Source organism: Bombina bombina, chromosome 6, assembly GCF_027579735.1.
Source record: "Bombina bombina isolate aBomBom1 chromosome 6, aBomBom1.pri, whole genome shotgun sequence".
Classification (NCBI taxonomy): domain Eukaryota; kingdom Metazoa; phylum Chordata; class Amphibia; order Anura; family Bombinatoridae; genus Bombina; species Bombina bombina.
In genome coordinates this window covers 733,043,809-733,059,931 of record NC_069504.1, presented here as the reverse complement: position 1 = coordinate 733,059,931, position 16,123 = coordinate 733,043,809, and the positions used below count along the sequence as shown (strand labels likewise).

Sequence of the window (16,123 nt, the reverse complement as noted above, 5' to 3'; positions counted from 1 at the left end):
TAGTGACATATGAGGGCTGGAGTTGAGCTTCACTGATATGAAGAGAGAAAGTATATTATTGTGACCACGTGCCAGATTAACGTGCCACTATTAAACAGGTCAAGTGCATCATACTGAAATGTGCCACAGTAAAACGAGACAGATAAACTGTGAATTAAATAGATATTAAAAATAAAAAAGTGGGTAACAAATATTTTTCTCATGTACAAGAATTTATTTTCTTCTTTTTTAATGTAAGAAGCACATTAAATCGGATATACAGTAACTATTAATGTCAATGGACTATATAACTGTATTTTATGTGTTTATTATTCTCTGCTGTAATACTGCCAAATGTTATGTTCCGGGAAAACATAAAACAAATATCAGATTCCTATATATTTACTTCATTAGCATATCTGATACAAGCTTGTGAAATCTAATGATACACTTGATTTCAATTTTTGCTTATGTAAAAGATCAATAATATTTGTGCTACAGTTGGTGTACATAGAAATCAAATGACTGCCCACAAGGGTACTTGCTACAAAAAGGTTGAGAAACACTAGTATAGAGTACGTTGTTTTGCAGTTGTCATCTGATAAAACCAATTAGGGATAGATATGAAGCAGAGTTAGCCTTGATAAGTCAGTAGGGTGCAGTTTAAAAGGGACACTGAACCCAACATTTTTATTTCATGATTCAGGTAGAGCATGCAATTTTAATCAACTTTCTAATTTACTTCTATTATCAATTTTTCTTCATTCTCTTGCTATCTTTATTTTAAAAAGAAAGAAAGTTTAGAAGCCGGACCATTTTTGGTTCACAACCTGGGTTGTCCTTGCTGATTGGACAGCACCAATAAACATGTGCTGTCCAGTGTCTAAACCTGCTATCTTGCTATCTTTTTCAAATAAAGATAGCAAGAGAACGAAGAAAATTTGATAATAGGAGTAAATTAGAAAGTTGCTTAAAATTGCATGCTCTATCTGAATCATAAAATAAAAAAATTGGGTTTTATTGCCCTTTAAGTTCTGGGAATTGGAAATTACTACATTTTTAGGGCTAAATTACTTGAAAAGGGGGCAAAATAAATAATGAAAGTATATTGGAAATATGTCTCATTATACATAATTAAAACATTTTATATAACAATCTCAAGGTGTTTAATGTCCCTTTAAAACCAACAAAAACAAAGCCTGTGGTTTCTAAAAATAAGTTAAGATAGCAAACTCAAAAGCACTGTAAGCACCTTACAATTAACTAGACATTCTGTTGTCTTGCTATGAAATAACATGAGCAAAGTCTAAACATTTATAAAAACAAATTAGCCAAACTCCTGCCACCACTATCTGAAGGAGCATATCTGGCCTTGCTCCTGGAGAAGACAAGACTAGGGACAGTAATTTGAAACATTGGGATAAGGGAGCTGTTAAAAATTAAATTCAGATATACTAGGGACAGTAATTATGGGGTTGATCACAATCTAATCTAATGGTTTGCAACCGAAAATCACCATTAAAGTCTATGGGGATTTCTGTAGATAAATCATTTGGACACAAAGAATTTTGATCTGCTGTTATCTGCTACATCCAATTAAAGGGACACTGAACCCAAATTTTTTTCTTTCGTGATTCAGATAGAGCATGCAATTTTAAGCAACTTTCTAATTGACTGCTGTTATCAATTTTTATTTGTTCTCTTGCTATCTTTATATGAAAAAGAAGCTTTTTTTGGGTTCAGAACTCTGGACAGCAAATTTTTATTGGTGGATGAATTTATCCACCAATCAGCAAGGATAACCCAGGTTGTACACCAAAAATGGTCCGGCATCTAAACTTACATTTCAAATAAAGATACCAAGAGAATAAAGAACATTTGATAATAGGAGTAAATTAGAAAGTTGCTTAAAATTTCATGTTCTATCTGAATCACAAAATACATTTTTTGGGGTTCAGTGTCCCTTTAAGAAAAGATATGTGGCAGGGCTGGCCTTGAGAAGTCAGCAATGTGCTTTTTCAGCTCTGAGAATGAGAAAATCCACAATGTATAGAGCTAAATTACATGAAAAGAATGCAAACAAAATAATGAATGTATGTTTTACTATACATTCATTACTATTTACTATGCATAATAGCATTTTTTTTAATAAAAATCTCAAGGGTTTTACTGTCCCTTTAATGCAGACATCCTTAAAGGGACACTCAATCAAAATTAAACTTTCATTATTCAGATAGAGCACGCCATTTTAAACATAGCGCTGCGGAATCTGTATAGCGCTGCAGAATCTGTTGGCGCTCTACAAATAACTGATAATAATAATAAACAACTTTCCAATTTACTTCCATTAACAAAATGTGCAGTCTTTTTATATTTAAACTTTTTGAGTCACCAGCTCCTACTAAGCATGTGCAAGAATAAGTGTGTATGCATTTGTGAATGGCTGATGGCTGTCACATGGTACGTGTATGCATTTGTGATTGGCTGATGGCTGTCACATGGTACAGGGGGAGTGGAAAAAGACAACTTTTAAAATTGTCAGAAAAAAAATCTACTACTCATTTGAAGTTCAGACTAAGTGCTATTGCATTGTCTTGGTATCTTGCAATTGTTGATTATGCAAATATACTGTGTTGACTGGTCCTTTAAACTTGAGGTTTTGGAACTACATTTCCCATGATGCTCAGCCAGCTGATATGCTGGCTGAGCATCATGGCAAATGTAGTTCCAAAACCTCTGGCAGGCCAAGTTTGAGGATGTCTGCCACTTCCATAACCCTTTAAAGTTGACAACTTTCATACGTGACAAACTTTTTAAAAGTCCTTTCAAGTGAGTGCGATTTAGTTCCATAAAATAGGATTGATGCAAGTTCTTTTATTACAAAGTGCTCACGCTCGACAATATATGGTTCACAAGATCTAATAAAAACTAGCTCTTATTTTAATAGGATCAGATTTCAAAATATGCATAAAAGAATAAAATGTAGACACCTACAATTTTTGCATGTTTACTTTTAGAAAAACAAATTGCTTAACAAATATTTTAACGTCAGTATGAAGAGTTTTCCCCCTATTTTATTTAGAAAAATATCTGTGAAATGTACAAATATCGTTCTCTTTCATGCATTTCAAGAACATGATCGTTATACTGCATATAAAAAAAAACTTGACACACAAATATAAAAACTAAGCAAAAGTGGGATCATGAACAAACGTTATGAAGTCAGAGGGGACAAAATTCAATTAAAAATAAATCAGATTTATTTTTTCATTGGACAACAAATGTACAAAAATGATTCAAGATATTAAAAGCATGGAGAATACTGTGGCAGTTTATAATATACAAAATGTTACAGTACAACATCACTTTAAATTGTAATGAAAAGTACAACAGAAATATGTTCATTGTGTGCACATTCATCATCAAATATAACTGTGTCCACATTTTTTGAGCTTGAAAAACCTATACTTTATAAATGGAAAGGACTTTACCGTGACAAGACGACTAATTCTCTCTAAGGATTTTGCCAATAAAACCATAGTAAAATAAGCAAGAAAGATTTGATAAAACAACACACAAACAAATCTTTGAAAATTGGTTTGGAAAGGGATTAGATCATGCATTCATCCTCAAAGTGAGTAAGACTAGTCTCTAAAATCAAATATCAGTGTGAGTGTGAAAACCAGGGCTCGTCTTGTTCCCCAAAAGGTGTTAACGAAGCAGGCACACACGGTATCAATAAAACATAGCCTTTATTGTTATAATAATTCAAAACACCATATATGCCATAACGTTTCGACCGTCTCGAGCCATTTTTTATATATAAAATGTACCCTTAACCCTTTCATGCCGGGTTTAATTTGTCTACATCGGAACAATGTTCCGATGTAAACAAATTAAAATCACATGATCGAGCATGTGATCGCGAGATTTCAATGATGGGATCGGGTCAGGGGGGCGAGCCTACAGCGCGAGGAACGTACACCATGACCCGATCCCATTCAGTAAGTGCCGTTGGCTTTAGGAAAGCCAAACGGCTATGACGTTCTTTGCCATCCTAACGGCGCTGAAGCCCAGTGCACTTAGGACGGCATGGAACATCCAGAAAAAGGTTAAAGAGCTGTTAGAGCATGTAATTTTAAGACCATCACCCCCCTGCAGCACAACACACAGTAGAAATACAGCTTGGGATTCGCAGTGCACTGCTGGTCCAGAGCTGAATTCTTCACTGATCTAATTGTCAGAGCTAGGCACACGACTCAATGTACAACTAGCACTGCTGATTGGATCAGCAGCGAGTTCCGTTTGGGACCAGCAGTGCACCGCGAGCCCCAAGCAGTATTTCTACTGTGTGTCTAACCCTAATACAGGGATTAAACACACAGTGCTGCAGGGTCATTAGTCTTAAAAGTACATAATCTAACAGGATTAGACCATGCAATTTTTTTTACTATAATGGCCCTTTAATAAAAGAAAACATCACAGAAAAACACATCACAGAAAGCCTAGTCACATGACACTTCACTTATACTCACGGATATCGATCCTCTGCTCCAGTGGAAGAGGGTTACTGCTCCGAGACACCAGTTTAGTGAGGCAAGTGGCAGCCAACAGCTGAGAATATGAAGACTGGGCAAAAAAAAAAAAAAAAAAATATATAGAAATAAGTGACAAACCTCTTATCTAAAATTATCATTATGTGCTAGATAAGTCTCACACTGATAGGGACTCCACAAAATAAATTCCCCTTTAAGTTGTGTATTAATTACTCTTTTCTTAATCTTATTAAATAAAGACCATTACGGTTCACGGTCTTATTTTCCTTTCTTTGTTTTCTCTAGCATCATGTGATATTCCTTATTGAGTGTTCTTGTTCTCTTTTTAGTTTCCCAACTATCCCCTTCTTTGCAAATTTCCAAATGAAACTTTCAGTAAGAGGCCCCAGGTTTAGCCCACATGAAGAATACTCCTTACAGCTATCAAATACACTTCCTTTCTAAGATACCTGTGAATGGTCAGTCCCTTTCCTTGGATCCATAATTTTGCAGATCTAATGTACACATTTTTTCTGTTCACCCCTGTACCTTGATAATGTACATTATTAATGAATGTATTCCCAAACCACACCTTCTCCATTACATTAACACTTGATTATTCATAACGCCAAGTTTCATGGACATACACTCCCTCTACAACCTCATTATACGTTCCTTGTATGTCCTTTCAGGTTATTCATTTGCTACCGCCTGTTATGCTTTTCTATCTCCATACACTTATTTGTCCTCTAATTTAACATTTTTCCTTTATTCAAAATGACATTTACTTCCCCATACATACACTCCCTCTTTCCAGCAGCAGCTGACACTTGCTCAGACACTCTGGACTGTTGGTGAACTCAACAAGTGCTTTCTCTGCTTGTAGTCGGGTGCTGGTGTCCGTGGTCTCATAGAGCTGCTTACACAGGTTCTCTAGCTGTGCTAGACTCTAAGATAGAGATGATAAGAGTTAGAAAGTTGTGTTCACTTTTGTTACACACAAAATCACATCATTTAGAAACTAGTTTATAATGGTGGGTCCAATGGAAAATAATAAAGGGGCACAAAAGTTGAAAAATAAAATGCTCTATGTGTTTAGCTTATGGGAGCTAGCTGGTGATTGGTGGCTATGTACATATTATTCCGTTATTGAATGTCCAGAGGAGTTCAGCTAGGTCCAAGTAGTACATTGTTGCTATGAAGCTGACTGATTAATATGTTTTTTTTCTGTACTTTTATGTCCCTATAAATCAGTAACAAAATGCTCTTATGTGTTATTAGATCATATTACTGTTGCACAAATGATGGCTGGTATCTGTGTTAAACCTATAAAAAGGGTTATTAAAAACAATTAATCTTGCACATCAGGTGCACTCTCAGTAACTGAACACCGACAGCGATTCCCAGCTATGTGACAATGCATTGCGGTTCTTTAGCATAGGTTAAAGCAGTGTTTTTCAACCAGTGTGCCGTGGCACACTAGTGTGCCGTGAGAGATCCTCAGGTGTGCCGCGGCAGATTGACAACAGTGAGGAGGTGGTCCCTCTTTCAAATTGTGAAATATTGGGAGGTATGTGACAGGCTCATCAGGCATCATTTACAACCATGACATTGACATTCATTCACAGACAATCATTATGATTGTTTGTGAATGAATGTCAATATGTCACGTATAGTTTGTAGGAGGCATGGCATGACAGCACAGTACAGTGTGTATATATGTGTGTGTGTATAAAATATATATATATATATATATATACACACACACACACATATATACACACACACATACACTGTATATATATCCTGTATTAGGCTACAATGTGTGATTTTGTAAAATTTGGGATGCTGGTGTGCCACAGGATTTTTTAATGTAAAAAAGTGTGCCACAGCAAAAAAAAAAAGTTGCAAATCACTGGGTTAAAAGGGACATTAAACACCTCTTAGGGCTCGATTTATCAAGCCCTTCGCCTGCCTATGACTGCAGGATCTCACAAGAGAACCTGCAGTCAGTATTTATCAAGCAGCGGTCATCAGATTGCTGCTTCCTAGCCTCTACTCCACCTCTTAGGTGGAGAATTTCAATCTCCCCAGTCTCTTCCGACTTGGGAGATTGACAGCTCCTGCCCGCGTGATTGGCTGTTCGCGGGCGGAATTGCACGCGAGCGCAAAATAGCGCTCACGTGCAATCTTAAATTCCGGATTGCTGCCCACCAGAGGCGAGCTAGGGCGGACAGGGGCGAATATGTATGTCCCTGTCGGCCCCAGCTTAAAGGGACACTGAATCCAAATGTTTCTTTTGTGATTCAGATAGAGCATGAAATTTTAACCAACTTTCTAATTTACTTCTATTATCAAATTTTCTTTATTCTCTTGGTATCTTTATTTGAAATGCAAGAATGTAAGTTTAGATGCCGGACCATTTTTGGTGAACAACCTGGGTTGGCCTTGCCGATTGGTAGATAAATTCATCCACCAATAAAAAAAGTGCTGTCCAGAGTACTGAACTTGCTATCAAATAAAGATAGCAAGAGAACGAAGAAAAATTGATAATAGGAGTAAATTAGAAAGGTGCTTAAAATTGCATGCTCTATCTTAATCACAAAAGAAAAAAAATTGGGTTCAGTGTCCCTTTAATAAATCGAGCCGTTACTGTTATGTAAAACTGTGCTCCCTTTAGAGTTCAAAAATATTTTTCCACCTATTCATTTGCAACATTTTTAAGAAAACCTTAAATGCCAAATTTGGGTTTTTTTCTAGGGAATGTAGGAGCAGCAATATTTGACACAAATGCAAGAGTTGTTTAATGTCCTTTTAAACACATAGGGGTTGATTACAATCCTTTAGAGAAGTTTTATCTAATGATTTTTCTAAAAAATTCAACATTAACATCCATGGAGATTTTTACAGGTAAATAAGCTTTTCTAAATGATTGCAACTGACTCCATTAGATACTAATGAGCACTCATACAGTAAAAAAAAAAAAACTTTAAAGGGCCACTAAACCCAAAATCTTTCTTTCATGACAAGAACATACAAATTTAAACATTACAATTTACTTCTATTATTTATTTTGCTTCATTTTTTAGATATCCTTATTTGAAGAAAAAGCAATGCACATGGGTGAGCCAATCACATGAGGCTTCTATGTGCAGCAACCAATCAGCAGCCACTGAGCATATCTAGATATGCTTTTCAGCAAAGAATATCAAGAGAATAAAACAAATTAGATAATAGAAGTAAATTAGAAAGATGTTTAAAATTGCATTCTCTTTCTAAATCATGAAAGAAAAAATTTGGGTTTCATGTCCCTTTAACAGTGATGGCTAGCGTTGCCCCCCCCCCAGGTGTTTTGGAACTACATTTCCCATAAGGCTCAACTAGACTGCAGAGTGACTAAGCATTATGGCAAATGCAGTTCCAAAACATCTGGGGTGCCAAGGTTAGCCATCACTGCTCTAGAACATTATAACATTTTAATACTGGAACAAAGTATAAAGATTAGCAATATAAAATTATATGATTTCATGTACTAAATCTTTAATGAGGTCTTTGCAGAAGCGTGACTTTTTACAACAGGTTTAGCCCCCCCCCCCACTAAAGTTAGCTGAATGTTAAGAGAAAATATCACTACAGTATATCAGATAACGGGGTATAGTGTTAAGAAAAATTAAAATATCTTTAAAGTCCCGAGATAACATGGGCGGAGATCTACATATATTCCCTCTGCATATTTCAGATAAGCAAAGGTTGGCTATGAGAGGATGACACAGCAATCACGCAAAATGTGCATATTGCCAGTTGGACATTTACACACACGTTTTAAATTGTATGTAAACTCAGCAAAACTTTATTACTAAGTTACGTATCATTCGATTTGGGATTCCCACCCTTCACGTAATCTCACTCTTACAAACGGCAGACCATGAAAACAGCTTTTGGGACATATTTCGTGATGGCTAACCAACTTTATCAAACATATTTTCTGTACTGTATGTGCTTTTGTTGCTTTTTATCATTTTTACTTGTTTTGTTTTAGCATAAAATGTTAAAGGGATAGAAAGGTCACAACTGAAATGTGCATAAATTAATTTCAATGTGATATATACTTCCATTAGCAGACTAACATACATATATTGTGACATGTTAAAGGGATAGAAAGAACAAAATTAAAAAGTACATAGGTGCATTCCAATGTGAAATAGAAGTATTTTGCAATATACTTCCATTAGCAAAAATACTTCTAGTAAACGTTATTACCGTCTTTCTGCGGCATACACACATATCCTGTGAGTGCTGTGCACCAGTATTCAAGGTCAGAGAGTGGTGTGTATTGCTTCTGTGAAGACGTAATGTGTGCCATACAAGCCACTGCTGACTCTCTGACAAAGTGTTGAGTTTAAATAAAAGTGCACAGCACTCGCAGGATGATATGTGCGTATGCCGCAGAAAAACAGTAATACGTTTTACTAGAAGCATTTTTGCTAATGAAGTATATTGTACAATGCTTCTATTCCACAGTGAAATGCACCCATGCACATTTTAATTTTGGCCTTTATATCCCTTTAGCATGTCACACTATATGTATGTTAGTCTGCCCACAATTAAAATGACATAAACAGAACCCAATAATAAACTATATACACGTTACCTAAAAGAACTTATCTTATTGAAAACACCAAACTGCATCCAATGGCTACCACTACTTTATGAATGTGCACTCCCATCAACTGGATACCAAAATGTTCCTATACAGAACTATTTCTACTATTCACAACTTAATTCAAATATACAAAATACTGCAACATTTTTTACAATTCAATACAAACCACACAAAGAAACTACAACATACTATTCCAGTATAACAAAGAAAGTCATGATTACATCACTTTTATGCTGTAAAATGCTTAATATCCTTAGCAAGGGTTAAAACCGGCTTGCAAAAGATTATTTGTTTATTAAAAACACGAATAAATTAGAGAATTGCATTATCAGTCTAGAATATTTATTTAATTAAGGTTTCATTTAAATTTATATATAGAGTTTGGGATAACTTAAAACGTAAACATTAGTTTAAAAACTATGTTTCCAAATGAATAGCTAAATTTTAGTATGCAAGTTAGGAGTTTGTGTAGCCCTGTTGCCTGCAGCCAGAAATGCCAGTGCATCGTAGTATTAATAACCCTTTAATGAAACTAGACCTACACATCACAAGCGAGCAGCAACAACAAAAAATATTCCAGTTTTGACCAGTCACAATGCAACCTTTGTTAGAGTCAAATGTAGAATTTAAACCAATTTGCTATTTCACAAATTCCATGTGTTCTAAAATATTACTTCATTTTCTTATTATATATGTTTTATTATTATTTTACTTAGGGAAATATAAATCCCTTCCAGTCTTATTTAAAAAAAAATTGTGACTTGCAATATTTTGGGAAACTGTCTCATATAGATTTGTCCACCCCTTGTATATGTTTACAATAAATTAAAACAAACACAGAAGCATAAAGCAACAACAATAAAAAGCATGATAAAAAAAAGTTTTGCATTTCTGTTTTTATTATAATAAAATTTAAAACACCCAGTTAATCATTAAAAAGTATAAGTATACAAGTAATGGATTCTATTGTAAAAGTATCATATTTACCAAATATAATTAAGGACAACAACCAAATTACAGCAATGACATTCATGAATAGACACAGTAATACATTACAACAAATTAACAATTTGTAGTGTTTTGACACTTAACTGACAAAATGATATCTTAAAAGTTATAATAATAAACATTTCTTAATTGATAGCATACATATTAGTATGAATTTCTTCTAGCGTCCAAAGCCAGGAACAAAATATAGTATAATACAATAAACTACACATGGATCTTTGTTAAGTAAATGCAAATTAGTCCATTTAAAAGATATATAAATTATATTCAATAAAAAATGTTTGCATCAATCTTTACCAAACAAAAGTCCATAGCCTTTAATATAGATATAAGTATAAAAAGTACTAATAAACTTTTCCAAAGGAACATAATTCACTATATAGGTAGTAAAATGCTGTCTCCTGTCACTTTACACACAGCATCTTTGTATAAACATAAGCCTACAAGTTCTTCTCATAAAGTGAATTCATTATACACTACCGTATATGAATATATTATATTTGGTACCTCTATATTTTTATATTTACACAGCACCCCCACACTGTTTATACACACTGTATACACACACCAGGCCCAAGGCGCCTGTCACACTGTGTTTACAAGCTGTGCCCCTGTATTTACATACGCATTGAATATCAACCGATCTGTAAGCTGTACTCACAATAAAGTCGCAAGCGCTCCAGGTACCATCGCAACACATCACCCCATTTTGCTCAAGAACCCCCTCACCTGCACAGGGTCCGCCATCTTGCTCCATTCATGCTCCTCTATCCCCCGAGGAAAGCACTGCGCATGTGCAAGACCTCAGCCATCTCAATGCGCAGGCGCGACTTAGGGATCCCCGCAACCGTAGACAACAGAGCAGAGTATGGGTTCCTTAAGTCAACCATATTGGGAAAGACAGAAGTTTTCGGGATGCCATGTTGTTAAAGGAAAGAAGAGTATAAGTATGCCATCTTAGTCAATGGAAGAAGCGTGTTTTCCTTCTTCAAGAAGGGAAGAAGTAAGCTTGGTAAAATGAACTCACGAATGATATCTCGTTAAAAAAAGGAAACAACACGTCATCGCAGTAAAAGCTGAGTAAGGGAATCAATTGGTGCAATAATACAAGATGATTCTGACATTTAGTGAATACGTAAAATCGGTTTTCAGAAGTGGTCCAAAATATATAACACAGGGATCCCACTAGATGGCGCATTTGCGTAACTATGGGTTAACAAAGTTGTATAATCTTACAATTGGTCACGTAACCCATCACACAATCATAGATAAATTTAAATACAATGTTGGCTGGAAAGTAACATATTTTCTTTTACATCTGTTATATGGAAAACTTTTTTTTTTTAATTTCAACAGTAGACAACATAGAATACATGATAAAAAAGCAATTCAGTAAAATATGAATAATCTTTAGATGGGTGTACCAGTAATCTCTTATTTTAGCGAATTAGGAGAATCTGCTAATTTAGTAATGAAAAAAATCACTATAGTTTACTTTTCAAAGGACAATATTATTATTCCAAATACAATAGGAAAAGCCTTATATGTTGGACAAGCAAAACTGTACAGCCCTCTCTATAGCACACAGCTTTATACAATGTAATACTGTTATAATTTTATTGCAAGACAGGAGGCTCTTATTTTGCTTTACTGAAAGCTCCAGCACTAGAACACTAGAACAAAAAAAGAAACAATGTATTATAATTATTCTTTATTTATAAAGCGCCAACAGATTCCGCAGCGCTGTCCATGGGTACAAAGATAAAAGTAAAAGGGGGGTGTAAGATATCCCTAAAGCTGTACAGAGAAGGGGTCCTGACCAAACCCCAAATGAGTGAAATGACAATTTAGATGGTGAGTACAGCGCCAAAAAGGCTAGGGAATGGGGTGATCGCCCTAAGGTATTCAAAGGTATAGAGTACAACTACTCTATTGTGAGCAGTGGAATATATTGCTACCCAAATAGGTTAAAAAAACGATTGTTTAATACAAAGATAAGTTTAAAAAAGAGATAAAAATACACATACAATAAAATTACAACTAAAAACAATAGTTGTACAATTACAAAATTCCTACATTAAAATTTGCAATGGTAACAATTAGGATTCATGGATCCATGATAGACCATAGATTGCTGGGTAGAGGTGAAACAGACGGTATGATAGTTAAGCAAAGTTATTTTCAAGCAGTACAAACTATAGCCTAGTGATGCAAAGAGATATATAATTAGTGCAAACAATATCAAAATTCCTTGTGATATGATTAAAAAATGAAATAAACAATTAGTGTGCAATTGACACTGCAGTGCACAAAATGACAATGTTAAGCAAAAAAAGGTGAAAAAATGATGAAAAGATGAAGTGAAGTAACACAATGAATGTGAAGCAAGCCAAAAATGAAGGAGTTAAAAAAGAAATCCCAAAAAAATGTGAAAAAACACAATGATGTTTAAAAAATGTTAATGATGATCAGAAAAAAAATATTATATCTTATTTGTAATCCAAATGAATAAATCCAAAAATTGAAAATAAAGTCAAATAAAAACCTTGATTCCTAGTGATGGAATCCCCTAGACAAATCCCTAGAAGCGGTCAGCTGTTAAGTCAATATCCTGAAAACGTCCCTGTAAAGAGAATATAAAAATAGTGTAATACGTCCACAATAAAATAGTGTCCTTGAAGTGGTGCTTACCAGTGGGTCAACGCGTTTCGGCCCTGTAACATGGCCCTTTATCAAGACTGGTAATGTAATCCAAATAGTACCTTTAAATATCCTTATTGTAATGGGCGTATCTGTGATCTTAATCCAAACAATATAGGTGTTAAACGATAGTTCCCAGTTATGTTGTTAGTAAGAAGGTTCACAATAGTAACAACATCCGGTTTTACACTTCCGGTTTGGATTAAGATCACAGATACGCCCATTACAATAAGGATATTTAAAGGTACTATTTGGATTACATTACCAGTCTTGATAAAGGCCCGTGTTACAGGGCCGAAACGCGTTGACCCACTGGTAAGCACCACTTCAAGGACATTATTTTATTGTGGACGTATTACACTATTTTTATATTCTCTTTACAGGGATGTTTTCAGGATATTGACTTAACAGCTGACCGCTTCTATGGATTTGTCTAGGGGATTTCATCACTAGGATTCAAGGTTTTTATTTGACTTTATTTTCAATTTTTGGATTTATTCATTTGGATTACAAATAAGATATAATAATTTTTTTCTGATCATCATTAACATTTGTTAAACATCATTGTGTTTTTTTCACATTTTTTGGATTTCTTTTTTAACTCCTTCATTTTTGGCTTGCTTCACATTCATTGTGTTACTTTACTTCATTTTTTCATAATTTTTTCACCATGTTTTCACCTTTTTTTTGCTTAACATTGTCATTTTGTGCACTGCAGTGTCAATTGCACACTAATTGTTTATTTCATTTTTTGATCATATCACAAGGAATTTTGATATTGTTTGCACTAATTATATATCTCTTTGCATCACTAGGCTATAGTTGAAAATAAATTTGCTTAACTATTATACCGTCTGTTTCACCTCTACCCAGCAATCTATGGTCTATCATGGATCCATGAATCCTCATTGTTACCATTGCAAATTTTAATGTAGGAATTTTGTAATTGTACAACTATTGTTTTTAGTTGTAATTTTATTGTATGTGTATTTTTATCTCTTTTTTAAACTTATCTTTGTATTAAACAATCGTTTTTTTAACCTATTTGGGTAGCAATATATTCCACTGCACACAATAGAGTAGTTGTACTCTATACCTTTGAGTACCTTAGGGCGATCACCCCATTCCCTAGCCTTTTTGGCGCTGTACTCACCATCTAAATTTACAAAGATAAAAGTACAGTACAATACAATATAGATAGAGCATGCAATTTTAAGCAACTTTCTAATTTACTCCTATTAGCAATTTTTCTTCGTTCTCTTGCTCTCTTTATTTGAAAAATAAATAAATAAAATAAGCTTTTTATTAGTTCAGAACTCTGGACAGCACTTTTTTATTGGTGGATGAATTTATCCACCAATCAGCAAGAACAACCCAGGTTGTTCACCAAAAATGGGCCGGCATCTAAACTTAAATTCTTGCATTTCAATAAAGATACCAAGAGAATGAAGAAAATGCGATAATAGGAGTAAATTAGAAAGTTGCTTAAAATGTCATGCTCTATCTGAATCACAAAAGAAAAAAATTGGGTTCAGTGTCCCTTTAACAAACAAATACAGGGGGAATTAAGGGCCCTGTTTTTGTGGGAACTTACAATCTAGATGTGTAGGAGGGTAAGAAACAGGAGGTGGGGACTGCAAAGGTGGGGATTATGTTAGTGTGGAATTAGATGAGGGCAGCTATTAGGCAAGTGTAATTAATTTGTTACTGATTTGGAGATAGGCTTCCCTAAACAAAAAGGTCTTTATGGAGCTTTAAAGGAGGAAAGGTTAGAGGAAAGTCTGACAGCTTGAGGAAGTGCATTCCAGAGGGTTCAGTGAGGAAGTATAAATAGAGAAGAGTAGAGGACCCAGAACAGAGACTTGAAGTACTCTAACAGACAGAGGCAATGGAGAGGAGTCATCGCCAGCAAAGGAGACAGAAAAGGACCTATTAGAGAGATAAGAGTGGATCCAGGAGATGGCAGTATCAGAGAGCCCAAGGCAGCTGAGAGTCCGTAGGAGAAGGGGATGATCAACGGTGTCAAAGGCAGCAGACAGGTCAAGTAAAATAAGTATTGAGTAGCGGCCGTTGTTTTTAGCAGAAAAAAGATTGTTAGTAACCTTGGTGAGGGCAGTTGAGTGTTGGGGATGGAAGCCAGATTGCAAGGAGTCAAGCAATGAGTTGGAGGACAAGAAGTGGGTTAGGCGATCGAAATCTAGTTTTTACAGGACTTTTGAAGCTAGCAGAAGCAGTGATATGGGGCGGTAGTTTGCAGAAGAATTGGGGTTGAGGGAGGGTTTTTTGAGGATGGGAGTGACCTTTGCATGTTTGAAGGAAGATGGGAATGAACCGGTAGTAAGGGATAGGTTGAATATGTGAGCTGGAGTGAGGGTAAAAGACATAGAATGTATTAGATGTGAAGGGATAGGGTCAAGTGGGCATGTAGTAAAGTGTGAGGAAGACAATAGGGAACTCACTTTATTCTCAGTGGTTTGGGGGAAGGTGCTGAGAGTGGTGAAGGTGGTGGCCAGGGGCGGAGATGGAAGGTTGCAGTCTTGTGTTGGGATATTACTTCGGATGATAAGTGTTTTGTTGAAAAAGTAGTCTGCCAGGTCTTGAGCACTAAAGGCAGATAAAGGGGGTGGTGCAGGTGGATAGAGGAGATAGTTGAAAATGGAGAAGAGACATTTAAGGTTTGAGGAGTGAGTAGATATAAGAGAAGAGAAGTAGGTTTGCTTGGCTAATTGAAGGGCAGAGGAGTAAGAATAAAGAATGAACTTATAGTGGAGGAAATCTGGTTCAGAGCGGGATTTCCTCCAATGTAGCACCCCCTTAACCAATAGGGGTTCAGTGACCAACATAAAGAGAGTCTCTCCCACTTGAACTTCCTCTTTCTTTACTGCTCTCCGTCAAGAAAGGTGATGTACAAAAAAGTTCTGCTTTACCTTATGTAAAATTAAGATTCCTTGAATACCAATCGTTCACTGAGAGTGGTTATTCTCGCCCATCTCTTCCTCTATTATTATTACTATCTTCAATCTAGATCCATCAAACTTTTCTTCATTTTATATCTATCAGCTTTAACAAAATATAACTTAATTTTCTAGATTGGTGTTTCAACAGTTTCCTAAACTGTTCTATCCTATTTCACATTTTTATATTGGTGGTTTAGCGGTTTTGTTACCGAGCACTGGGTTCCAAGTAACCTCCTGTAGCTGCGGTGTGTTGCCCAGTCTGTTTCCCGCAATTGTGCTTA

General features: G+C 35.4%; 1 protein-coding gene across 1 annotated transcript in view; it reads right to left on the bottom strand.

The window, feature by feature from the left end:
- XPO7 (exportin 7) overlaps nucleotides 1-10,947 on the bottom strand; it is a 449,809-nt gene extending 438,862 nt beyond the window's left edge. The window contains exons 1-3 of the mRNA XM_053717951.1: nucleotides 10,915-10,947; nucleotides 5,317-5,463; nucleotides 4,515-4,608 (exon numbers count right to left, since the gene is read on the bottom strand). Coding sequence (XP_053573926.1) covers nucleotides 4,515-4,608; nucleotides 5,317-5,463; nucleotides 10,915-10,932 — 259 coding nt within the window. The 5' untranslated portion in view covers nucleotides 10,933-10,947. The remainder of the gene's footprint in view (nucleotides 1-4,514; nucleotides 4,609-5,316; nucleotides 5,464-10,914) is intronic.
- Nucleotides 10,948-16,123: the final 5,176 nt, after the last annotated feature.